General features: G+C 40.6%; 1 protein-coding gene across 2 annotated transcripts in view; it reads left to right on the forward strand.

Moving 5' to 3' along the window:
• gna11 (G protein subunit alpha 11) overlaps positions 1 to 23,894 on the forward strand; it is a 33,035-nt gene extending 9,141 nt beyond the window's left edge. Inside the window, exons 2-8 of one of the 2 annotated variants that reach the window (XR_010000298.1) lie at positions 7,504 to 7,688; positions 9,207 to 9,361; positions 12,268 to 12,396; positions 16,058 to 16,187; positions 18,379 to 18,532; positions 18,647 to 22,142; positions 22,183 to 23,894. Coding sequence is in view for 1 of the 2 variants with exons in the window: in XM_062960447.1 (XP_062816517.1) it covers positions 7,504 to 7,688; positions 9,207 to 9,361; positions 12,268 to 12,396; positions 16,058 to 16,187; positions 18,379 to 18,532; positions 18,647 to 18,837 (944 nt within the window). In the remaining variant the exon portion in view is untranslated. Of the gene's footprint in view, positions 1 to 7,503; positions 7,689 to 9,206; positions 9,362 to 12,267; positions 12,397 to 16,057; positions 16,188 to 18,378; positions 18,533 to 18,646 lie in introns of both variants that reach the window. The other variant, XM_062960447.1, reaches the window with a different exon arrangement.
• Positions 23,895 to 27,883: the final 3,989 nt, after the last annotated feature.

Raw genomic sequence — 27,883 nt, forward strand, 5'->3', positions numbered from 1 at the left:
CGTAGAGACATGGATGAGGGGTTGTGTTGTCAATTTTCTAGGTTGGGGGGCCTTTAGTTTTGTTGTTTTGCCCGGTGGAGCGATGCCATTCTCCTTTTATATATACAGTAGAGTCTCACTTATCCAAGCTTCACTTATCCAAGCTTCTGGATAATCCAAGCCATTTTTGTAGTCAATGTTTTCAATAAATCATGATATTTTGGTGCTAAATTCATAAATACAGTAATTACAACATAACATTACTGCGTATTGAACTACTTTTTCTGTCAAATTTGTTGTATAACATGATGTTTTGGCTCTTAATTTGTAAAATCATAACCTAATTTGATGTTTAATAGGCTTTTCCTTAATCCCTCCTTATTATCCAACATATTCGCTTATCCAAGCTTCTGCTGGCCCGTTTAGCTTGGATAATTGAGACTCTACTGTATATATATATATATATATATAGAGAGAGAGAGAGAGAGAGAGAGAAACTGGGAATTGGTTGATCATATTGGAGTGTTTCATAGTGAAGGGGGTGTTTTGGGGAGAAAAGGACAAATCTAGGGGAAAACGGCTCATTGGCTAAGGAGCAGATCATAAATCTCATTCACGGCTGTTACATAATTCAACTATTCTAGGATGCATGTTCTCCTCCCTGGCCAATAGGACTGCCAAGGGAGCTCTTCTTCTTCTTGAGAACTGACCTCCTTCCCTTCTTTCCGTGGCCACATCATAGGGGGGGAGGCACCCCTTTTTCCCCAGGCATAGAATTTAACGTGTTGACCTGCTTATAGAAAACTTCGTTCAACGGAGCTTGCAGGCTATTGCTTGCAATATGTGATCTATTTCTCTCTTCTTCTCCCTTATCAGCGTGTTTACTTTTGCAAAGCCCCCCTCACTCTTAATTAAGGGAATGTTTTGAAAAGAGAGACACCCTTGCAAGTTAGGAAGAAGAAAAATATATATTCATTCATCTTATGAAAGCATTTTCCCTTGAAATATTTGTTAAACTCTCCTATAGATATATAGGCATTAACCCCTTGCCAGCTTTTGCAATTTCTATGTACCTTTATATGTGTATCTAGCTATATACATTAATTTTATATATGAATTTCCCCTCATATGTTTGCAGGTCTTTGCAAATCCTTTATACATATAGATCCATGTACCTCTGTAGCCATACATATACATTATTTTTATATATGAATTTACTCCCACATGTTTGGAAGTCTCTGCAAATATCTATATAGAGATGTCTGGATAGATATGAATATATTCTTACCTACCTATATATAGGGCTTGCAAATATTGTAGGGGAAATACACACACACACACACACAGAGGGATTTGCAAACGTTTCAGGGGGAAATGCATATGTGAAATTAGTATATATAATTATAGATCTATATCTAGCTCTGCATTGTTTATATAAGCATTGAATGTTTGCCTGTTACTATGTTGGAAGCTGGCCTGAGTCCCCATGGGGAGATAGGGTGGGATCCTAATGAAGTTTTTATTGTTATTATTAGGTTATTGTTGATACCATTTTGTTTTCGTTGCCCCTACTCTTCCACTTATTGAGCTAGTTTATTGCTTTTCTTTGAAATACGGTAAATATTCAAAAACATTTAACCTACTGATGCCTCGATTCATGACATTTTATTGGGACCTATTTTTATTTTGAAATTGACCCGTAGCTGCTGCATTTCCCACCCTCGGCTTATACTCGAGTCAATAAGTTATCACAGTTTTCTGTGATAAAATTAGGTGCCTCAGCTTATATTCGGGTCAGCTTATACTCGAGTATATATGGTAATCTCTTAGTGGCTCTTCTTCCTGCCAGTCGTCTCTGTGCGAAAGATACCTCCTTACTTTTCGACGGGCCTCTGTCTCTGTGTGGAAAACGTAGTGGCCTTTACTACCATTCTCTCCCGGCCTGTCTACTTTTAAACGTGTCCCTCCCTCCTACATAGGACTTCCGGGTTGCAGCTATAATTCCTTTTGTGAGCTGCCATAATCTCCTGATTATCTTCAGGCAGGGAAAGTGGGTTCTTTCCGGTGTTAAACTGCAACTCCCATGAACCCTTCCTTTCTGGGCTGCAGCTGATGGGACTTGCGGGTTAGTGATGCCTTGGAGGCTGTATGTTTTCCTTGTTGTTTAGACCGACCCCCATTTGTTGCTTGTTTTGGTCCCATGTGCATTCATAGAGGGTGTTTCGAGTGTTCTTAAGGTTTTTTTTTTTCGTGTCAGGAGCAATCGGAGTTGCTTCTGGAGCGAGAGAATTGGCCGTCTGCAAGGACGTTGCCCAGGGGACGCCCGGATGTTTTGATGTTTTACCATCTTTGTGGGAGGCTTCTCTCATGTCTCCGCATGGAGCTGGAGCTGATAGAGGGAGCTCATCCGCGCTCTTCCCGGGTGGGATTCGAACCTGGCAGCCTTCAGGTCAGCAACCCAACTTTCAAGTCACAAGGCCACCATAGGCTCCAGTGTTCTTAAGTTGAATTTGTTAGTAAGTCGTAAAATGTACATTTTAAATTGTAATTCCAGCTAAATATATGCATATTTATTAGCTTTGGATCCATAGGGAAGGGTGAACACCCCTTTGTTTGGTTTGCTATCTGCCCCCCTGTTCAGAAGATTCAACCTACATATATATATGTATACACAAATACATATATACATACAGTAGAGTCTCACTTATCCAAGCTAAACGGGCCGGCAGAATCTTGGATAAGCGAATATGTTGGATAATAAGGAGAAATTAAGGAAAAGCCTATTAAACATTAAATTAGGTTATGATTTTACAAATTAAGCACCAAAACATCATGTTATACAACAAATTTGACAGAAAATGTAGTTCAGTACAAAGTAATGCTATGTAGTAACTACTGTATTTACAAATTTAGCACCAAAATATCACAATGCATTGAAAACATTGACTACAAAAATGGCTTGGATTATCCAGAAGCTTGGATAAGCGAGGCTTGGATAAGTGAGACTCTACCGTGTGTATATCCAACATATACACAATATAATTTACAATAATATATAATAATTATAACATATTGTATATACATATAATACAGTAGAGTCTCACTTATCCAGCACTCGCTTATCCAACGTTCTGGATTATCCAACACATTTTTGTAGTCAATGTTTTCAATATATCATGATATTTTGGTGCTAAATTCATAAATACAGTAATTACTACATAGCATTACTGTGTATTGAACTACTTTTTCTGTCAAATTTGTTGTATAACATGATGTTTTGGTGCTTAATTTGTAAAATCATAACCTAATTTGATGTTTAATAGGCTTTTCCTTAATCTCTCCTTATTATCCAACATATTCACTTATCCAACGTTCTGCCGGCCCGTTTACATTGGCTAAGTGAGACTCTACTGTATATACAATATATTTTACAATAATATATAATATTATAATATACTAGCTGTGCCCGGCCACGCGTTGCTGTGGCAAAGTGGTGGTGGTATTGGTTAAAATTGTTGTGTAATTTTTATTTGACGTTATTTGCAATTTTTTTATTAATTTTATTGTAAGTTATATTTTTATTTATTATATTTTATTATTTTCTTGTATTATTTTTAGTTATTTTCTGTTATTATAGTATTTTATTGTATTAATTTTTAGTGTTTTTTTATTGTTTTTTATTGGGTTGCTAGGAGACCAAGTTGGAGGAGCTTAGCCTTCTAACTGGCAGCAATTGGATAAAAGCAATTATTCCTCTCTCTCTAATTAGGACTTTATTTTTCTTTTCTTTTTGTTGTATCAACCTAGAGGCGTGGATGATGGGTTGTGTTGTCAAATTTCGAGGTTGGGGGGCCTGTAGTTTTGTTGTTTTGTGGGTCGCCCTGATGCCATCACTCTTTTATATATATAGATTGTATATTCATATAATATTAATAATATTATTTTATAATACAATATAATAATATTAATTATATATTATATATTACATGTAATATTATTAATAATATTACAATATATAGATATAGTCCAATATGGTAATTTATTGCCAGTATTGCGCTATGCTAATAATATAATATTGTATGTAAATTTTATATGTAAGCCACTCTGAGTCCCCTTTGGGGTGAGACGGGCAAGCTATACATGTATTAAATAAATAATCTCACTTTCTGTCCCGGTGATGATTGGATTTTGAATAAATTGGCTTGTTGTGGAAACAAAGATTGGTGATAAAGCTACATTGGAGACATCCTTTTGCCATGAGAACTTTCAGGAGTGGATTTTCCTTCTCAGGGGTAGATTTTTCTCACTTCTTGTTGTCCCATTCTTAACTATGTGTCATTTGTAAGTCAGATGTTTGTAACTGCGGTTTATTTGACATATCCTGGCTCTGCTTTCTAGGTTTGCCTCCTCTCCGCTCTGCTCTCGACCCATTTATTCACCTGAAATAACCCCGCTGTAAGAAAGAGTGCCGTGTCAGTATCTCCCTGGGTTTGTAGCTCTCTGTTCTCCCGAGGAGGACTGTGTTAGCAGAGCATAGAACATATTTAAGGCATCTAGTAAATAAAGCATGACTTCTTGCTCAATTTTGAAAATAAGAACCTTCTTTTTTGTCCAGGAGGCCTTGTTTCCCATCCGTGACCATGCAGTGTGCTTAAGAAAAGCTTGTCTAGGAGCAAAGTGTTATTGTTCCATGTGAATATACCATATTCGCATTGTATGCTTCATGTTGATTTTAATGATTGTTTTTTACTGATGATGATGTTTTTATTGGGATAATTGTGTTATTGCTTTGTTGTTGATATTTGATTGTTGTATCGGGAAAGGCCCCATGTAAGCCGCCCGAGTCCCTTCGGGGAGATGGGGCAGGGTATAAAAATAAAGTTATTATTATTATTATTATTATTATTATTATTATTATTATTATATATTCGAGCATAAGCCGACACGAATATAAGCCGAGGCACCTAATTTTACCACAAAAAACTTGGAAAACATTGACTCCAGTATAAGCCGTGAGTGGTAAATTTCAGAATAGATACCAATAAAATTACATGAATTGTGGCATCAGTAGGTTAAATGTTTTTGAATATTTACATCAAGCTCAAATTTAAGATAAGACTGCCCAACTCTGATCAAATCAGTATTCTCATCTTCTTCAATGTATATGTGCTTATGTATCCTTCTCTCTCTCTCTCTCTCTCTCTCTCTCTCTCTCTCTCTCTCTCTCTCTCTCTCTCTCTCTATATATATATATATATATAAAAGAGTGATGGCATCACGACAGCGGACAAAACAACAAAAGTAAACACCCCACAACCTCGAAAATTGACAGAACAACCCCTCATCCATGCCTCTAGGTTGATATAACAAAAAGAAAAGAAAAATGAAATCCTAATTAGAAGAAGAGGAATAATTGTTTTTATCCAATTGCTGCCAGTTAGAAGGCTAAGCTCCGCTCACTTGGTCTCCTAGCAACCCACTCAGCCCAGGGGACTCTTTACCTTAACTACCACCAATTCCTCAATACTTTATTTCCCATGCCACCATACTTCACCACAGCAACCCGTGGCCGGGCACAGCTAGTTTGATAATAGAGTAAAATAATACATGTAATAATAATAAATACAGGAAAATAATACAAGTAATAATAGAGTAAAATAATACATGTAATAATAAATACAGGAAAATAATACAAGTAATAATAGAGTAAAATAATAAATGCAATAATAATAATAAGATCAGAGTGAAATAATAAATGTATTAATAATAATAATAAAAATAGAATAAAATAAATGTAATAGTAGCGACAATAATAGAGAAAAATAATAAATGTAATACAGTAGAGCCTCGCGTATCCAAGTTTCTGGATTATCCAAGTCATTTTTGCAGTCAATGTTTTCAACATATGATATTTTGGTGCTAAATTAGTAAATACAGAAATTACAACATAACATTACTGAGTATTGAACTACTTTTTCTGTCAAATTTGTTGTATAACATGATGTTTTGGTGCTTAATTTGTAAAATCATAACCTAATTTGATGTTTAATCCTTATTATCCAACATATTTGCTTATCCAACATTCTGCCGGCCCGTTTATGTTGGATAAGTGAGACTCTACTGTATATTAATACATCATTTGTCATTTATAAAATGCATTTTCTTCCTTAAAAACACAACAAAAAATTTGGAAGGGGGGAGCTGGAATGGATTAATAGCACTTCAGTGGGGAAATTCACTTTGAGATAAGAACAATTTGAGTTAAGAGCTCCATCATGTGAGCTAAGAGCTCCATCAAATATGTGTAACTACAAAACTAATAGACAGGAAAAATAAAACATAAGGACCATATCCAGAGCTCTGGAAGTAACAAGGACATTAAAGCAACTGTATACATGTATATCCCAAGCTGTTGTTGTGGGTCTTTTTGTTTCTGTTTCTGTTTTTTGTTTTTTTAATTTTATTTGTTTTTTTTGTTTTTTGTTGTTGTTTCAATATTGTCATTCACCTTTTATGTCAATGTTTCCCTTTATGTCGAAGTTACCTACCCTTTCCCCCCCCCCTCCCCTCCTATATCCTGACTTCATGTATGTTTTTTATTATATGGGGGAAAAAAGAATTATTATTGTAACAAGAAATGTACGAGTTGCTTACAAACTGCACAATAAAAAATATATACAAAAAAAAGAGCTCCATCATGGAATGAACTAAACTCTTAACTGAAGGTATCACTGCAAATCCCATGTTTCTCTCGATGGTAGCCAGGGTAGTTGTTTATTTTTATTTATTTATTACCTTTTTATCCCGCTCTTCTCACCCCGAGCGGCTTACAAATCAAATGTACATACAATATATTATTAGCATAGCACATTATAAGCATTACATTACTATATTGTACTATATTGTTATATGGTAATATTATTAGTAACTAGCTGTGCCCGGCCACACGTTGCTGTGGCAAAGTGGTGGTGGTATTGGTTAAAAATTGTTGTGTAATTTTTATTTGACGTTATTTGTATTTTTTTAAATTAATTTTATTGTAAGTTATCTTTTTATTTATTATATTTTATTATTTTCTTGTATTATTTTTAGTTATTTTCTGTTATTATAGTATTTTATTGTATTAATTTTTAGTGTTTTTAATTGTTTTTATTGGGTTGCTAGGAGACCAAGTTGGAGGAGCTTAGCCTTCTAACTGGCAGCAATTGGCTAAAAGCAATTATTCCTCTCTCTCTAATTAGGACTTTATTTTTCTTTTCTTTTTGTTGTATCAACCTAGAGGCGTGGATGATGGGTTGTGTTGTCAAATTTCGAGGTTGGGGGGCCTGTAGTTTTGTTGTTTTGTGGGTCGCCGTGATGCCATCACTCTTTTATATATATAGATATATAGATTACAGTGGTATAGAAGGAATTCACAATCTTTCGTTTACATAGGTCAAGAGAATCAAAGTCCTGTCTTTCTTGCCTCCTCACCTTGTTTATTTATTTACAGCATATATATTGTTCCCACTCTTTGCTTTTCAGGCACAGGAGAGAGTGGGAAGAGCACCTTCATCAAGCAGATGCGGATAATCCACGGCTCGGGCTACTCGGAGGAAGACAAGAAGGGTTTCACCAAGCTGGTGTACCAGAATATCTTCACTGCCATGCAGTCAATGATCAGGGCCATGGAAACCTTAAAGATCTTGTACAAGTATGAACAGAACAAGGTAGGGCTCCTAATGCACACTTCCATCTCCATCCTCTACATACCGTATATACTCGAAGATAAACCAAGTTTTTCAGCCCTTATGTTTGCAAGTCTTTGCAAATATCTATATAGAGATGTCTGGATAGATATGAATATATTCTTACTTACCTATATATAGGGCTTGGAAATATTACAGGGGGAAATGCACACACAAATATATATAGACATGTCTAGATAGATACGAATATATATGGCTTGCAAATATTGTAGGAGAAATGCACACACACAGAGGGATTTGCATTTGGATCCCACCCTATCTCCCCTTGGGGACTCAGGCCGGCTTCCAACATAGTAACAGGCAAACATTCATTGTTTATATAAACAATGCAGAGCTAGATATAGATCTATAATTATAGATACTAATTTCCCCCTGAAATGTTTGCAAATCCCCTTTCTCCCTATGTGTGTTTGTGTGCATTTCCCCTACAATAATTGCAAGCTATATATTCATATCTCTCTAGACATGTCTATATATATTTGTGTGTTCATTTCCCTCCTGTAATATTTGCAAGCCCTATATATAGGTAGGTAAGAATATATTCATATCTATCCAGACATCTCTCTTTATATAGATATTTGCAGAGAGTTGCAAACATATGAGGATAAATTCATATATAAAAATAATGTATATGTATGGCTACAGGTACACAGGTACATGGATCTATATGTATAAAGGATTTGCAAAGACCTGCAAACATATGAGGGGAAAGTTCATATATAAAATTAATGTATATTAATTTTATATATGAACTTTCCCCTCATATGGCCCGGGGCTGTGGTGCAGACGGGAGAGCAGACGGGAGAGCAAGCCAGTGCAATTAACTGCGATGAATCACTGACCAGGAGGTCATAAGTTCGAGGCCCGCTCGGAGCTATGTTGTTGTTTGTCTTTGTCCTATGTTAAAAGGCATTGAATGTTTGCCTAATATGTGTAATGTGATCCGCCCTGAGTCCCCTTCGGGGTGAGAAGGGCGGAATATAAATGCTGTAAATAAATAAATAAATAGATACAACTATAAAGGTACATAGAGATTGCAAAAGCTTGCAAGGGGTTAATGCCTATATATCTGTAGGAGAGTTTAACAAACATTTCAGGGGAAAATGCTTTCATAAGATTAATGAATATATATTTTTCTTCTTCCTGACTTGCAAGGGTGTCTTTCTCTTTTTAAAACATTCCCTTGATTAAGAGCGAGGGAGGCTTTGCAAAAGAAAACACACTCATACGGGAGGGTAAGAGAGAAATAGATCATATATTGCAAGCAATGGCCTGCAGGCTCCCGATTATAAGCCGGGGAGGCTTTTTCAGCTCATAAATAAGGGCTCGAGTATATACGGTATATCCTAACTGATGGCAATAAGAACTGGATCTTGAGCTGTTTCTACTACCAATCAAAGGAATAGTGGAATGGGACCGGAAAAGGATATTCTGGTTAGCCTCTCAACCACGTTCTTCTCTTTCCACCCTAAATTACAGGCAAACGCACTGCTGGTCCGGGAAGTGGATGTCGAAAAGGTCTGCACCTTCGAGCAACCCTACGTAAATGCAGTCAAAACATTGTGGAATGACCCGGGAATCCAAGAGTGTTACGACCGGCGGCGAGAGTATCAGCTCTCCGACTCAACTAAATAGTAAGCGGATGTAACCTCTGGGTTGTGTTACTGGATACAGGTGTTTTTGCAATGGCACTTGTCTTGCTGGGCTTCTGGGGAAGGATTGGTGCTATTATTTAATCTTTAGATTTATCAGTATATTTATTGTATTTGTTTTATGATTTGTTTTATTGTTGATTGGCTTGTTTTATTGCTATGTTTTTATATTGTCTGATGTCTGGGCTTGGCCCCATGTAAAAAATAAAAATAAAATTATTATCATTATTATTATTATTTCCTTGAGATGCGTTAATGAAAGCGGTTAGTTGTTGTCCTTATTGATAGGTCCCTACTGCCACCACTTTGAGGCAAATGGGACCGTTGTAGAAGTGTTTTGTGTGCTCTTTGCTGCCTTTGCATTTCTGGTTGTGCTCCTTGAGCGGAAGTAATGTACCCTTGCTTTTGTATCTTGCTCCCTCGCTGAACTTTCAGAACGGCTGTGCCATGAGACGAAGCATTAAACACAGGGAGCTTGGAGGAAGATAGCCTGGTATTGTTGGCGAACCTTGCAATAGAATTGTTAGTTTTGGGTCTGGGATGGCTTTCCCAGTGTAGACTAGAACTCCCATCGTCCCTGTTAGCAGGAGGACCACATGTGTTAGATTGTTAGAGGGACCGGAGAAATGACTCTACAAGGTTTGCAGAGCTGGAGAGAAAGTTGGCGTGGTTTTTGATCAAAGCTTCGTGAAATTTACACACAAATTTATTTATTTAATACATTTATATCCCGCCCTTCTCGCCCTGAAGGGGATTCAGAGCGGCTTACAAATTAAATTTACATACAATATTATATCATTAGCATAGCACAATACTGGAAATAAATTACCATATTGTACTATATCTATATAATGTAATATTATGAATTATATAATATATAATATATAATATATAATTAATATTATATTGTATTATTAGTGTTATATATTTTATCCCCTAGGACACCGGAGGCTCCTATATTAATATATATGTTATATTAGGAGCCTCCGGTGGCCTAGGGGATAAAAGCCTCGTGACTTGAAGGTTGGGTTGCTGACCTGAAAGCTGCCAGGTTCGAATCCCACCCGGGGAGAGTGCGGATGAGCTCCCTCTATCAGCTCCAGCTCCATGCGGGGACATGAGAGAAGCATCCCACAAGGATAATAAAACATCAAAAAAAAATCCAGCCGTCCCCTGGGCAACGTCCTTGCAGACGGCCAATTCTCTCACTCCGGAAGCAACTCTGGTTGCTCCTGACACGAAAAAAAAGTGTTATATTGTGTTACAAAATAATATTATATGCATATACAATATATTATATATTATTGTAAATTATATTGTATATATGTATACATGCATGTGTGTATGCATATACAGTAGAGTCTCACTTATCCAACACTCACTTATCCAATGTTCTGGATTATCCAACACATTTTTGCAGTCAATGTTTTCAATACATCGTGATATTTTGGTGCTAAATTCGTAAATACAGTAATTACTACATAGAATGACTGCATATTGAACTATTTTTTTCTAACAAATTTGTTGTATAACATGATGTTTTGGTGCTTAATTTGTAAAATCATAACCTAATTTGATGTTTAATAGGCTTTTCCTTGACTCCTCCTTATTATCCAACATATTCGCTTATCCAACGTTCTGCCAGCCCGTTTACGTTGGATAAGCGAGACTTTACTGTAATGCTATGTAGTAATTACTGTATTTACTAATTTAGCACCAAAATATCACAATGTATTAAAAACATGAACTACAAAAATGTGTTGGATAATCAGGAACATTGGATAAGCGAGTGTTAGATAAGTGAGACTCTACTGTACTTTTAATAATAAAAGAGTAAAATAATGCATATAATAATAATAATAATAATAATAATTACAGGAAAATAATACATGTAGAAATAAATAGAGTATAATAATAATAATAATAATAATAATAATAATACAGTAGAGTCTCACTTATCCAACACTCGCTTATCCAACGTTCTGGATTATCCAACGCATTTTTGTAGTCAATGTTTTCAAAACATCATGATATTTTGGTGCTAAATTCGTAAATACAGTAGTTACTACATAGCATTACTGCGTATTGAACTACTTTTACTGTCAAATTTGTTGTATAACATGATGTTTTGGTGCTTAATTTGTAAAATCATAACCTAATTTGATGTTTAATAGGCTTTTCCTTAATCCCTCCTTATTATCCAACATATTCACTTATCCAACATTCTGCCGGCCTGTTTATGTTGGATAAGTGAGACTCTACTGTAATACCAATAATAATATAGTAAAATAATAAATATAATAATAATAATAATAATAATAATAAGATCAGAGTGAAATAATAAATGTATTATTATTAATAATAAAAATAGAGTAAAATAAATGTAATAGCAGCAACAATAATAGAGAAAAATAATAAATGTAATAATACCAATAATAATAGAGAAAAATAATAAATGTACCATATATTCTCGAGTATAAGCTGACCCAAATATAAGCCAACCGGGACCCTCACCCGAGTATAAGCCGAGAGTGGCTTTTTCAGTCTGAAAAACTAGGCTTATACTTGAGTATATACAGTATATATACACACATATACACACATACATATATAATTAGCAAAGCATGTTACTGGGATGCAAAAAAAAAGTGAGAAAATTTTTTATCAAATTAAAATGCATGATTTGGTTGAAAGAATGAAGCTCAGAGTCTCAGCAAGCACTATGTGGAGTCCTTCATTTCTCCCCACTCTCTGGTGTCTCGCAGAAGTAGAGGCGGTGGTTGTCAAATGTGGAGGTCCGTGTTGCAAAATCGTCCTGTAGTGGACCTGGCTACTCACGCTTTCCACGTCTTTCCCTCCCTCTCCCTTCCTGCCCATGCTTTTTGCAGCTACCTTACGGATGTGGACCGTATTGCCACGCCAGGGTACCTCCCCACCCAACAAGACGTCCTGCGGGTCAGAGTCCCCACAACTGGGATCATCGAGTACCCCTTTGACCTAGAGAACATTATTTTCAGGTAAGGAACTGGGAGCACCTTGTCTGTCATGAACACTTTGGTTCACTTCCACTGAATGAAAAGACTTTCTGGAAACAATGGATTTGAGCAGGGGCCTGAAGGTTTGGTTTAGAGCAATGATGGGCAAGCTTTTGCGCTTGGTGTGTCAAAATTCACCAAAAAACCTAGCATGACTTGGGTGGTGTGTCACTTTGAGAAAAAACCCATAATTTCACAATATATACAGTTTAAATAACAAAAATGTATAATCTATATATATAAAAGAGTGATGGCATCACGGCAGCGGACAAAACAACAAAAGTAAACACCCCACAACCTCGAAAATTGACATCACAACCCCTCATCCATGCCTCTAGGTTGATACAACAAAAAGAAAAGAAAAATAAAGTCCTAATTAGAGGGAGAGGAATAATTGTTTTTATCCAATTGCTGCCAGTTACAAGGCTAAGCTCCGCCCACTTGGTCTCCTAGCAACCCACTCAGCCCAGTGTTAATAAAATAATGATAAAAAAATAAATACAAATAATACAATAAAAATTATGAAAAACACTAAAATAATTAATACAATAAAATACTATAACAAAATGACTAAAAATAATACAACAAAATAATAAAATATAATAAATAAAAAAGATAAGTGACAATAAAATTAATTTAAAAAAATACAAATAACGTCAAATAAAAATTCCACAACAAGTTTTAACCGATACCACCACCACTTTGCCACAGCAACGCGTGGCCGGGCACAGCTAGTCTATATATATAAAAGAGTGATGGCATCACGGCGACCCACAAAACAACAAAACTACAGGCCCCCCAACCTTGAAATTTGACAACACAACCCATCATCCATGCCTCTAGGTTGATAAAACAAAAATAAAATAAAAATAAAGTCCTAATTAGAGAGAGAGGAATAATTGCTTTTATCCAATTGCTGCCAGTTAGAAGGCTAAGCTCCTCCAACTCGGTCTCCTAGCAACCCAATAAAAAATAATAAAAAACACTAAAAATTAATACAATAAAATACTATAACAGAAAATAACTAAAAATAATACCAAAACACTAAAAAATTAATACAATAAAATACTATAACAGAAAATAACTAAAAATAATACAAGAAAATAATAAAATATAATAAATAAAAAGATAACTTACAATAAAATTAATAAAAAAATGCAAATAACGTCAAATAAAAATTACACAACAATTTTTAACCAATAACACCACCACTTTGCCACAGCAACGCGTGGCCGGGCACAGCTAGTTTTAATATATAACTGTATTTAATAAATCAAAAACTATTTACTACCATTATTTCCATGTACAACAATCTATGGTACCTCTTGCCGTTTCCACGTTGATTTCTCTTGGTTGTAGTTTCAATGTAGTCATGAATAATGAATAATATAATAATAATATAATAGTAATAATATAAAGGTTTTTAAGGTTTCCCCTGACGTTAAGTCCAGTCATGTCTGACTCTGGGGGTTGGTGCTCATCTCCATTTCTAAGCCAAAGAGCCGGTGTTGTCCGTAGACACCTCCAAGGTCATCTTGCCATTGCCATGACTGCATGGAGCGCCATTACCTTCCCGCTGGAGCGGTACCTATTTATCTACTCACATTGGCATGTGTTTCGAACTGCTAGGTTGGCAGGAGCTGGAGCTAACAGCGGCCGCTCCCGCCGCTCCCAGGGACCTTTTGGTCTGCAAGTTCAGCAGCTCAGTGCTTTAACACACTTCACCACCGAAGTAATACATTATAATATTGTTATCAATATTAAATGTATATTATTATATATTATTGTATATTATATATAGAATCCCGTTCTTTTCCAATTGATGTTTCATTGCATTATTTCAATCCCGCGGTTGCAACCCCAGGACCGCAAGTTTGTGTTTCTCCGGCACCTTTGCATTATCCCATTAATGCCCATGCGGCTCAAACCTCCAGTTAGACCAGTGATTCCCAAAGTGGGCAATGCAGCAATCCAGGGGCCAGTGATGGCACCTATTAGGGCACGGGGGCGGGGCCTCTTCCCAAGAGCCTGAGACAGGGCTGAGAATCTATACTTCTCCTGAGGCTCTTGTTGGGACGCCGAGGGCGGAGCTAGGGAAGGGGGCGGGGCCTCCTTCCAAGAGCCAGAGACAGGGCTGAGCCTCTATACCTCTCCTGAGAGGCCTTTTAAGACTAAAGGGCGGGGCTAGGGATGGGGGCGGGGCCTCCTTTCAAGAGCCTGAGACAGGGCTGAGCCTCTATATTTCTCCTGAGAGGCCTTTTAGGACTAAAGGGCGGGGCTAGGGATGGGGGCGGGGCCTCCTTTCAAGAGCCCGAGACAGGGCTGAGCCTCTATATTTCTCCTGAGAGGCCTTTTAGGACTAAAGGGTGGGGCTAGGGATGGGGGCGGGGCCTCCTTTCAAGAGCCTGAGACAGGGCTGAGCCTCTATATTTCTCCTGAGAGGCCTTTTAGGACTAAAGGGTGGGGCTAGGGATGGGGGCGGGGCCTCCTTTCAAGAGCCCGAGACAGGGCTGAGCCTCTATATTTCTCCTGAGATGCCTTTTAGGACTAAAGGGCGGGGCTAGGGATGGGGGCGGGGCCTCCTTTCAAGAGCCTGAGACAGGGCTGAGCCTCTATATTTCTCCTGAGAGGCCTTTTAGGACTAAAGGGCGGGGCTAGGGATGGGGGCGGGGCCTCCTTTCAAGAGCCTGAGACAGGGCTGAGCCTCTATATTTCTCCTGAGAGGCCTTTTAGGACTAAAGGGCGGGGCTAGGGATGGGGGCGGGGCCCTCCTTTCAAGAGCCTGAGACAGGGCTGAGCCTCTATATTTCTCCTGAGAGGCCTTTTAGGACTAAAGGGTGGGGCTAGGGATGGGGGCGGGGCCTCCTTTCAAGAGCCCGAGACAGGGCTGAGCCTCTATATTTCTCCTGAGATGCCTTTTAGGACTAAAGGGTGGGGCTAGGGATGGGGGCGGGGCCTCCTTTCAAGAGCCTGAGACAGGGCTGAGCCTCTATATTTCTCCTGAGATGCCTTTTAGGACTAAAGGGTGGGGCTAGGGATGGGGGCGGGGCCTCCTTCCAAGAGCCTGAGACAGGGCTGAGCCTCTATATTTCTCCTGAGATGCCTTTTAGGACTAAAGGGTGGGGCTAGGGATGGGGGCGGGGCCTCCTTCCAAGAGCCTGAGACAGGGCTGAGCCTCTATATTTCTCCTGAGATGCCTTTTAGGACTAAAGGGTGGGGCTAGGGATGGGGGCGGGGCCTCCTTTCAAGAGCCTGAGACAGGGCTGAGCCTCTATATTTCTCCTGAGATGCCTTTTAGGACTAAAGGGTGGGGCTAGGGATGGGGGCGGGGCCTCCTTCCAAGAGCCTGAGACAGGGCTGAGCCTCTATACCTCCTGAGGTGCTTGTTTGAACACGGGGGGCGGGGTATAGAGGTTCAGCCCTGTCAGGCACTCGGGAAGAGACCCCACCCCCTCCTCTAGCCCCGCCTCCTGTGTCCTGGCAGGCGCCGCAGGACAGGGATAGAAGCTCAGCCCTATCTCAGAGCTCGTAACTCCACCCATCCCAGTCCTGGCTATGTGTTAAATAAGTGATCCCTGAGTTGAAATGTCACCAAATAAATACCGAATTTGCCATGACCTTCCTTCTCCTTCCCCCAATTCAGAATGGTGGATGTTGGAGGCCAGAGGTCAGAACGGAGGAAATGGATACACTGCTTTGAAAACGTGACCTCCATCATGTTCTTAGTAGCCCTTAGCGAATACGACCAAGTCCTGGTGGAGTCGGATAATGAGGTAAGGCGTGGGAGACGGCATGAGGATTATCACTCATTAATATAATTTAACCTGCAGTGAGTTGCTCTTTGTGTAACAGAATTACATGCATGTTAAAGGTTGTGAATTACGTCGAGAAATTAAATCTTTGCAGCAAGACAAGGGCGCCTTAGCATAGGACTCGGTTTGTGAACTGTTTTGTAAAACTCATTTGGGAGGCTTTAAAAAAAGAAATGGGTCAGGAAGCCTTTTGGGACCGTTTCTTCTCCAAAGTATGGACTTTGGAGAGCTGGCAGAAGGATCCAGGCCTTCTCAGGATAAGCGTGAGAGCAGATTTGACGCCTCCGCTGCCTGCATCTCCTTCCTGTGCGCAGAAGTGTTCATTTGATGTATGCATTCTGTGCTGCTTTTTCTTTTCCACAACTGTGATGTCTGGTGTGTTGTGTTCCAGAACTTTGTCAGTCTGGATTCGCAAGTCCCACAGTATCTTTGCGTGCTCATTTTCCAATACTTTTGCAGGTTTGTGATCCCACCAGTTCTGTGCTGCTGGGAGGTGGTACTTGAGGCATAAGTTCCAATGAATCATTTGGGCCACGTAGTTGTGCCTCTGTTTGTAGTCTGCCTGTGCAATTTTCTTACAGCAGCTGAGGATATGATCCATGGTTTCGTCGGTTTCCTTGCACAGTCTGCATTTTGGGTCATCAGCTGATTTTTCGATCTTGGCCTGAATTGCCTTTGTTCTGTTGCCTTGCTCCTGGGCTGCAAGGATCAGGCCTTCCGTCTCCTTCTTCAGGGTCTCATTCGTGAGCCACAGCCAGGTCTTCTCCTTTTCAGCTTTTCCTTCAATTTTGTCAAGGAACTTTCCATGCAATGTTTTGTTGAGCCAGCTGTCAGCAATAGTTTGTAGTGCGGTTTTCTTGTACCGATTCTGCTCTAGTTTGTAGTGCGGGTTTCTTGTACTGATTTTGCTCTAGTTTGTAGTGCGATTTTCTTGTACTGATTCTGCTCTAGTTTGTAGTGCGGTTTTCTTGTACTGATTCTTTGTCTGCTGTGCTTTGAGGAGTTTCTGATTTTTGATTTCAGTCAAAGCAGGTTCTTCCCTTTGCTTTACATATTCTGCCAGGGCATGTTCTTCTTCTTTGACGGCTTGTTTTACTTGCAAGAGTTCTCTGCCCCCTGATCTTCTAGGCAGATATAGCCGGTCAACATCACTGCGAGGGTGCAGGGAATGATGAATGGTCATGAGTTTTCTTGTTTTTCTGTCCAAATTGTCTAGTTCCACCCATGTCCAGTTTATGACGCCAGCAGTATATCTTATGACAGGTATGGCCCAGGTGTTTATGGCCTTGATGGTGTTGCCTCCATTGAGCTTGCTTTTGAGAATTTTTCTGACCCTTTGTGTGTATTTTCACATGTTCATGCTTGATGTTGTCCAGCTGTATTATGCCCAGATATTTATAGGCCTCTGGCTGGTGACACTTTATCGTTTGGCCATTCGGCATATTTATGCCCTCACTTTCAATGATTTTTCCCTTCTTCAATGCCACTGTCGAACATTTGTCCAAACCAAACTCCATGCTGATATCAGTGCTAAAAATTCGGACACTGTTACTCAGACTGGATTTCAGTTTCCGTTTTCCCATATAGCTTCAGGTCATCCATGTACATCAGATGCAAAATTTTGTGAGATTTTTTAAATGTTTGATAGCCGAGGTTTATTTTTTGTAAGATTGTTGACAGAGGGATCATGGCAATAATGAAAAGCAGAGGGGACAATGTCGTTAGCTTTCATTTCCAACAAACAGTTCAGTTTTCCAGTGCTCCATCATGTTTTCAATAAAGGTGCCAACTTTTTTACTAATCCCGATGGCATCCAGGCACTTGATGATCCAGCTGTGTGTGAGTGAGTCAAAGGCTTTTTTGTAGTCAATCCAATAATTATTATTTTTATTATCATTATTAATATTATTATTATTATGGCCATGTACCAGAAGCATTCTCTCCTGATGTTTCACCCACATCAGGGGAAACATCAGGAGATAATGGCCATACAGGCCAGAAAACTCACAGCATCCTAGTGATTCCAGCCATGAAAGCCTTCGACAACATTGAATTTTAACCTCTTTGTTGTCTAGTCTTAATTGGGAAAATAAGGACTAGAAATAAAAGAGGGCACTGCACATCAACACTGTCATTTTTTTCTTTTTGATAGAATCGAATGGAGGAGAGCAAAGCCCTTTTCCGGACCATCATCACCTACCCCTGGTTCCAGAACTCCTCTGTCATCCTCTTCCTGAATAAGAAGGACCTGTTGGAAGACAAGATCATGTATTCTCACCTTGTGGATTACTTCCCAGAGTTTGATGGTAAGCAACTGCTTAAATTTTTTTTTTTAACGTAGCTGACAGTGGGAAAATTGTATCCGAGTTTTGTTTCAAGCTGGCCTTTCCATCCAAAGCTTTCCTTCCTCTTGTCCCCAGGCCCTCAGAGGGATGCCCAAGCCGCCCGGGAGTTCATCCTCAAGATGTTTGTGGATCTCAACCCCGACAGCGACAAAATTATCTACTCTCACTTCACATGTGCCACAGATACGGAGAACATCCGGTTTGTCTTTGCTGCCGTCAAGGACACGATCCTGCAGCTCAACTTGAAGGAATATAACCTAGTCTGACCTTGATCGGCTCCGGGTTGTGTTTTTGTTTTTTTGTCATCCTTCTCCTTCTTCCCCTTTTTCCTCTTCCTCTCCAAATTTTTTTTTTTTTTGGTTGTGAAGAAAGTAAGGCAAGAGAACCCCATGAATATAAAAACTAAAAAAAATTGTACAGGAAATCTTAATTTTTAATGATGTAATGATTGCAAATTGTCTGATCTGTGAAGTGGCAAGGGGTTTTTGTTGGGGGGGGAGGGTTATGAGACTATATACATACACACGTATGTATGTATGTATTCTCTCACTGTTCTTTTGGAGTCTCATGTCTGCCCCACGAAATAAGTGAATGTTTTTTTTTTAAGGAAACAAATTTGCATAAAAAATAGTTTCCAATTGCAATGGGGGGATGTGTTAGCTTTCTCCTTTCTCTCTCTCGTTTTCTTGTTCCAATTCAAGATGGCTTCCTCTTGTGTTTGCTTTCCCAATTTGGATCCCGACGGATGCCCGGGCTTCCCGGGCTCCAAAACAGGGCTATGGAAGTATGGGGATGCTACTCGTAAACTCTTTGCCGTGTGCCGTATGATGCCTCTGGTGTAAATGGCTTGCGCCGGTTCGCCTTCGCCCCCCGGTATAGTTATCACTGCGCATCTCTGCTTCAAGGTGCATTCACCTGCATTGGCCTCTTGGGAGAATCAAGTGCCCTCTTTGACGAAGATTGCGCCCACCGAGCCACCTAACCATTCCTCTGTTTCTTTGTGCCATTTTTAGTCGATATAAATATAAATATATATATATATTTTCCTTATCAATTATTATGAAAGTTATATTGAGACTGTGATTTTTTTTTAAATTATTGTCCTATATATAAGTTTGCTACATATGCCGTACTTTTGTTTTTGTTTTTGTTCATAGACTACCAACCAAGCAATAGCTAACACGCCTGGGGGAAGTGCCTGATTGTGCTGTTGTATTGTGTTTAGGGTGTTGTTGTTGTTGTTGTTTTCAAGGGTTGTTCGCTTTAGAGAGCGTGAGGGATTTTTCCCAGTATTGCGTCTAAATCAGTTATTCCCAAAGTGGGCGCAGGAGCATTTGGGGGTGGGGCCAGGGGAGGGGCGGGGCCTCCTTCCAACAGCCCGAGACAGGGCTGAGCCTCTATATCTCTCCTGAGAGGCCTTTTAGGACTAAAGGGCGGGGCTGGGAGTGTGGGCGGGGCCTCTTCCCAAGAGCACAAGACAGGGATGAGCCTCTGTATACCTCCCCTGAGGCGCTTGTTTGAACCCGAGAGCGGGGTATAGAGGTTCAGCCCTGTCAGGCACTTGGGAAGAGGCCCCGCCCTCTCCTCTAGCCCCGCCCCCTGTGTCCTGGCAGGAGCCGCAGGACAGGGATAGATGCTCAGCCCTATCTCAGAGCTCGTAACCGCCCATCCCAGTCCTGGCCGGGATGTTGGGACACAGGCGCTTGTTGGGACACAGAGGGTGGAGCTAGGGAAGGGGGCGGGGCCTCCTTCCAAGAGCCAGAGACAGGGCTGAGCCTCTATACCTCGCCTGAGGCACTTGTTTGAACACGGGGACGGGGTATAGAGGTTCAGCCCCGTCAGGCACTCAGGAAAAGGCCCCGCCCCGTCCTCTAGCTCCGCCCCCTGTGTCCTGGCAGGCGTTGCAGGACAGGGATAGATGCTCAGCCCTATCTCAGAGCTCGTAACTACGCCCAGTCCTGGCGGCCCATTTGTGGCCCCGCCCACCTCCCCCTCCCAGCCCTGCATCTTGGACTAGGGGAGAGGCTCAGCCCCGCCCTCTTGAGCAGGAGCCACGCCCACCCTCTAAGCCACGCCCACCCTTTCCAGGGGCGGCAGGCCAAATAAGTTTGGGAACCACTGGTCTAAACCCTGGAGGGCGATGTTTGGCTCCTGCAGGAAGACGTGAGGTTCTAGTCCGTTTCTCCCAAATCCCTTTGTGTGTGTGTGCTTTTGTGAGTGTGTTTTTCCATCGTTGCCCCATTTAGTTTGGTACAAACCCACCCAAATGGGGAAATCCTTGAGGAAGGAGACCCCGTGGTGCACAGAAGGAAGCTTCTAAAAATACGCCGGTGAAGGCGTTGCAACTGTGTTGAAACCGTGTTGCCAAGGCTCCTGCGAATTTATATTTGAAAGGCTTTTAGAAAACAAAGAACGGAAGCATTTGCACAAGTATTTAGCGACAGGGTGAGCTTCTGTGAAAGACCAAAACCAGAACCGAGAGATTAAAATTGGTCAAGAAAGGAGCTTGCCGGGATCTGGATCCGAAGTGCCAAAACGGGTTCCTGCTCAAAGCCAATGGGAGATGTTGCCAAAAATGGGCCTTGTCTGGAAGGGGTTGTTTATTTGTATTTGTGTTGTTGTTGTTTTGGATGTGTGAACAACACTAACCTGGCTTCAGAACCTGCAAGTTTGGGATTGGACAGCTTGTGGGTTTTCTCTGGTCCTCGTCACTGAACACTACAAAACGGAGAGCACAAGAAAAGGGCTGCCACGTTTCCGGGACACTGTTAGTAGTAGAAATAGTGGGAAGGCGGGAGTTGGGAGTTGCGCGGGTCACTGATGTCCAAATTAACCAACATTCCTTGTATCTGTCTAGATGGTTTTCTTTGCATGAATGTTCAAAGGGTGGCAGGAAGGAGGGCCAAATGGTCCAGGAGAAGGCCCGTTCTCACTTACGTGCCACGAGTACCTTTTTACTAAACCGATCTTCTCCCACCCTTGTTTTTGCACAGCAGGCTCGTAGTCCTGGAAAGAAGGGCCGTTGTGATGGCGTGCTTTCTTTTTTGCAAACCCAGGTTTCGTGGGAATTGCGCATCTTTCTTGCAAACCCAAGTTTTGTAGAAGTGGTGCCATTGGTTCGAGTGGTACGTTTGTGGAAATGACGCACTTTCTTGCAGACGACCACGCTAGTTGGCCTTATAGAAGGCCGGGTTTTGTATAAATGATGCGCTTTCTTTCTTGCAAACCCAGGTTCGGTGTAAATTTCATGCTTTCTTTCTTGCAAACCCAGGTTTCGTGGAAATTGCACGCTTTCTTGCAAACCTAGGTTCGGTGGAAATTACACATCTTTCTTGCAAACCCAAGTTTCGTAGAAGTGGTGCGCTTTCTTTCTTGCAAACCCAGGTTTCGTGGAAATTGAACGTTTTCTTGCAAATCCAGGTTCCGTGGAAATTGCACATTTTCTTGCAAATCCAGGTTCCGTGGAAATTGCACGCTTTCTTTCTTGCAAACCCAGGTTTTGTAGAAGTGGTGCACTTTCTTGCAAACCAGGTTTCGTGGAAATTGCACACTTTCTTTCTTGCAAACCCAGGTTTCGTGGAAATTGCACGCTTTCTTTCTTGCAAACCCAGGTTTCGTAGAAGTGGTGCACTTTCTTGCAAACCAGGTTTCGTGGAAATTGCACACTTTCTTTCTTGCAAACCAGGTTTCGTGGAAATTGCACGCTTTCTTTTTTGCAAACCCAGGTTTTGTAGAAGTGGTGCGCTTTCTTTCTTGCAAACCCAGGTTTTGTGGAAATGGTGCATTTTCTTTCTGGCAAACCTTGGTTTGCAGGAAACAATGTGCCTTTCTCGCAAACCCAGATGTTCTGGAAACAACATGCTTCCTTTCCTGCAAACCTGGGTTTTCAGGAGACTGTGCAAACCTGGTTTCCGTGGAAGTGGCGTGCTTTCTTTCTCCCAAACCTGGATTTCATGGAAATGACTTGCTTGTTTATTTTCTTCCAAACCCGGGTTTCATGGAAACAACACGCTTCCTCTCCTCCAAACCCAGGTTTCCTGGAAAAGATGCACTTGCTTTCTTGCAAACCCTGGTGTCGTGGAAATGACGCTGCTTGCAGACCTGCCGTGCCCTTGCAGACGTGGTTTTATGTGCCAAACTCACCCGGCCATTTTTCCTTTCCTTCGTCTCCCCAAGTTGTCTTGATGGGAGCCTCTCAGAGATTTCGGGAATCTCTGTTTTGAGCTTTTTTCGGGAATCTCTGTTTTAAGCTTGAAAGGGGAGGCGAAGGAGCAGCCTGACCAAGCTCTGTTCCTGTTGCACTTTATATATGTACGTGTGTGTATGTGTGTATGTATATCTTAATCGTGTGTAGGAAGGGGGAGTTGTAAAACACATCATTCCATTTCCTTCTAGATATGATTAACTTTAATCCCCTCCTCTTCTTATTTTTTCCCTCCGGCCTGGTCTTCTCTTTCCCTCCTTTCATTCGTTGTGTTTTTTCCCCCTGAACATCTTTTATAACTACTTCGAAGTGTGCTTCTCCATTCTCTGCCATTCATTGTATTGCGCTTCCCCCCCCCCCCAAAAAAAAAACAACCAAAACAAACAACAACGAAGGTGGTTTGAGTCCCTTGGGAGTCATAAGTTGTTCTTTCCGTGTATGTATGTATGTGCGTGTATGTGATATTTCATTTTTTTTTAAAGAAGCGTTATCTGGTTTGTGCCAATGTCCCATTTCTTTCTTTTTCTTCAATGCCAGAGACTCTTTTTACAAGTACCAGTGTGGTGAAAAAAAATAATTATTTGGTTATATACTTGTATATTATAATAAAAGATGCAGATTTTGTGGGGGGTGGGCGGGAAGGAAGGGGGTAAAGAAGAGAAGAAATGTTTAAACGTTATCCTATTTAAGAGAGAGAACACAACATGACTATATAAACACTGTCTTTTTTTAAAAAAACGAAAACTCTTTTTGTCATTTTGAAAATTGCATGTGGTGTTTTAATGTATGAGGGCGGGCGGGACGGGGAGGGGATTTGGAATTACGTGGCCTGGGACGGATTATTATTACTACTACTCTTATTACTATTATTATTATTACTATTATTATTTGGCCCATGTTCTCGTCTCTCTTTTTAGTCTGTGAGGCAGAAATGTGGGGTGGGGTTGGGGGGGGGGTTCTCAGAACAACTCGCGTTCTCTCGTCGTCTGGGTGCTAACCCTCAATGTTTAGAAAATACCTGATGAAAGGAAACAAAACAAAAGACAACATTGATTTTCATATCTTTCTCCTGAAATAAATTGTTTGAAATTCGAATAAAATTCGTTCCTTTAAAAAGAACGGTCTGGTTTGGGCTTTTCTTTTCCTACTTCCCGCACAGACTACTATTTGTTTCCTAATCCCTAACCCCTTTTAATACATGTCCTCACCAAAATTCAAAATGGAGAGAGATGAAGGAAAAGAAATTACAAGGAACTCAAGGGAGGAAAGACTCATTAACGGAGGAGTTTAACACGAAAGACATTATGAGAGAGATTTTGAAAATACAAGTAGAAGTACAAAAAATGCAAGAGAAGCAGGATAAGCAATCTATATATCTTATCTATATCTATATATATAAAAGAGTGATGGCATCACAGCGACCCACAAAACAACAAAACTACAGGCCCCCCAACCTCAAAATTTGACAACACAACCCATCATCCACGCCTCTAGGTTGATACAACAAAAAGAAAAGAAAAATAAAGTCCTAATTAGAGAGAGAGGAATAATTGCTTTTATCCAATTGCTGCCAGTTAGAAGGCTAAGCTCCTCCAACTTGGTCTCCTAGCAACCCAATAAAAAATAATAAAAAACACTAAAAAATAATACAATAAAATACTATAGTAACAGAAAATAACTAAAAATAATACAAGAAAATAATAAAATATAATAAATAAAAATATAACTTACAATAAAATTAATTAAAAAATGCATATAACGTCAAATAAAAATTACACAATTTTTAACCAATGCCACCACCACTTTGCCACAGCAACGCGTGGCCGGGCACAGCTAGTATATAATAAAAGTCAATGTTTGTATGTGGGTATGTATGTATGTGGGTATGTGGCAGCTTTCTGATTGGCCACCACTTCCACAGGCCACTGAGACCACCAGAAATGACGGATCTGGCCCAAACTTGACACATTTCACCCCCATGAGGCATTTTATGGCCTGGTGCCATTTGGGGGAGGATGGACCACAGATGATGGGATTTGCAGTACTTTCAAACACTTGAACTCCCACAGACTACTGCAATGCCCACCAATGATAGAAATGGACCAAACTTGGCACACAGAACCCCTGTGGCCCCCTTTACATCCTGATGTATATTGGGGCAGGATGGACCAAGGATGATGGAATTTGCAGTACCTTCCCTCACTTCTTGAGACCACAGCAACTGCCACAAATCACACAACTGAACCAAACCAGGCACACAGATCCCAAATGACACACTTCACATGCTGCAGCAGTTTGATGGAGGATGGACCAAGGATTATGGGATTTGCAGTACCTTCATCCAATTCACCTCCCACAAAGCACTGTGATGCCCATGAATGACAAAACTGTATCAAACTTGACACGCAGGTGCAGGGTAGCCCACTTTACATCCTGGTGCAGTTTCAGGGAGGAGGGACCTTGGATGAGGGGACTTGCACTATCTTCAGTCACTTCCTGAGACTAGTGTGACCCCCACCAATGACTGATCAAGACCAAACTTGGCACATAGAGCCACCATGGCCCACTCTACATCTTGGTGAGGTTTGAAAGAGCTTGGACCTTGGATGATGGGACTTGCAGCATGTTCACTCACTTCCCGAGACCACTGTCACCCCCATCAATGTCTCATCAAGACCAAACTTGACACAGACAATACCCAGGACTCAGTCTACACCCAGGTGCAGTTTGGAGGACGATGCACCATGGATGATGGGACTTCCAATACCTTCACTCAAATGACTGATCAAGACCAAACATGGTACATGGAGCCCTCATGACCTACTCTACATACTGGCTCTGTTTGGAGGGGGATGGACACTGGACGATGGGACTTGCATATGGGAGTTGGAGCTCACCCGCACCCACTGAACCCAGCTGACATTGGATATAGGCTACACTTGGAACACAGGCAAGCAATGCCTTTCTCAAATGACCCGGGAACTGCCAGGTCTCCAAGCTAGTATAATATAATTAAAGAGGAAATGAATGATATGAAGAGAGAATTAAAAGAAGAGTTACAGTCGACTATAGTAGAAGAACTTAGACTAGTTCATAAAGACATAGAAATGATAAAACAAGGAAATAAAGAATGTATCAAGGAAAACAAGATACTACTCAGGATGTGTTTTCATTCACTGGACCAAATTTGGCGCATACCCATTACGGCCAAATTTGAATACTGGTGGGGTTGGGCGGGATTGTGTCAGGGTGGGTTTTAGAAAACATTCAGCTCCGCAGCACCCTGTCAGACTGCTTGCTCCTTCGGAGAAGCAGTACAGACAAAACGACACCTCAGTCGTAAATCTGCTGAAGGCAGTGGTTCAAAGATTTATTCCATTTTTACAAAGCTATTTACAAGATACAGAGTCCATCGCTAGAAGCAGACATGCTTCTCTTCTTGCCGTTCAGCTCAGCACACACAGTCTACTGATAAGAAGCACATTCCACAGTCCGAAGGAAGAACATCCTCTCAGGCCGGAAGTCATGGCCTATAGGCAACAGCAGGCTGTCAATCAAACTGGCCTGCTGTTAACTGTTTCGTTGCTGGATCACACAGTTGCAAACAGCAAAAACACTTGATTCACATTTCATACTCACACAACAATACTCTAACAGATTGATTGTGTTATTTGGGAGTTGTAGTTGCTGGGATTTATAGTTCACCTACAATCATAGTTCCCCTTTGTGAAGGCTGTTTTTAATTAATTAACGACTGAGGTTCTTTCAGGCAAGGGGGAAAATCTAATTATTACTGCCATCAAATTGTAAAGGATCTTAATTAAGGCCTGCCACCAATTTGGGAAGATGCAACCACCAATAACTCAGGGAGGAGACCTTTTACTTTAACTTCTTTCTTCTACTTCACTTCAGATGGTAGCGTACTTCGTTTATAATATACTAGCTGTGCCCGGCCACGCGTTGCTGTGGCGAAGTCTGGTGGTATGGGAAATAAAGTATTGAGGAATTGGTGGTAGTTAAGGTCAAGGGTAAAGGTTTTCCCCTGACGTTAAGTCCATTATAAATGGGTTACATACCTTGAGTCTACACTGCCATATAATCCAATTAAAATCAGATAATCTGTATTTTATAGGCAGTGTGGAAGAGGCCTAAGTGAGGCCTAACTCTGCCTGTCCCCTGGGCTGAGTGGGTTGCTAGGAGACCAAGTGGGTGGAGCTTAGCCTTCTAACTGGTAGCAATTGGATAAAAACAATTATTCCTCTCCCTCTAATGAGGACTTTGTCTTTCCTTTTTGTTGTATGAACGTAGAGGCATGGATGACGGGTTGTGCTGCCAAGTTTAGTGTTTCTGGGATGTGCAGTTTTGTTGTTTTGTCCTAGGCTGAAATTTCATTACCCTTTTATATAAAATGTATATTTATATAAAATATATCTATATATATATATAGATATATCAGAGGCTTTGATGTTGGAAGAAACAAGAACAAGTTTATTCAGGCACAGAGCTTAGTGGTTACAGTATTGTTTCTCACGTAGAGGTTTCTTTATTAACAGTTACAATTCCAGAATAAGATTAATCAACTCTCTAAAATATTACTTCTTTTACTTAAGGTGGTTAAATAATCATCAAATTATTCCTCTTCCACTTTTATACCACAGTCACTCCTGTGATAAGCTACCACAGACTCTCTGTTCCCTACCAAATAAGTCACCAAACTTATTTTAAACTGACTCAAAATAACCATTTGAGTCTCCCTTGATGCTTTCAACCAGGATCAATCTTCCCTGTGCCTCATCAGAGCACAGACTGACTCTCTTTTAAACTCTGCACTTCTTCAGCGAAACAGCAGTTTGCTCCACCCACTTCTCCATGGCAACCAGCCTCTGAGTGCTGAGATGCAGCAACTGTAATACTTACCCCTTTAAAACACAAACCCACAATTAAACAGAACACACACACACACACACACACACATATATATAGTCAATATTTGTATGCGGCGGGCAGTGTATGTATGTATGTATGTGTGTATGTGGCAGCTTTCTGATTGGCCACCACTATCGCAGGCCACTGTGACCATCAGGAACAATGGACCTGGCCCAAACTTG

This window comes from Anolis carolinensis, unplaced genomic scaffold (assembly GCF_035594765.1).
Source record: "Anolis carolinensis isolate JA03-04 unplaced genomic scaffold, rAnoCar3.1.pri scaffold_7, whole genome shotgun sequence".
Classification (NCBI taxonomy): Eukaryota; Metazoa; Chordata; class Lepidosauria; order Squamata; family Dactyloidae; genus Anolis; species Anolis carolinensis.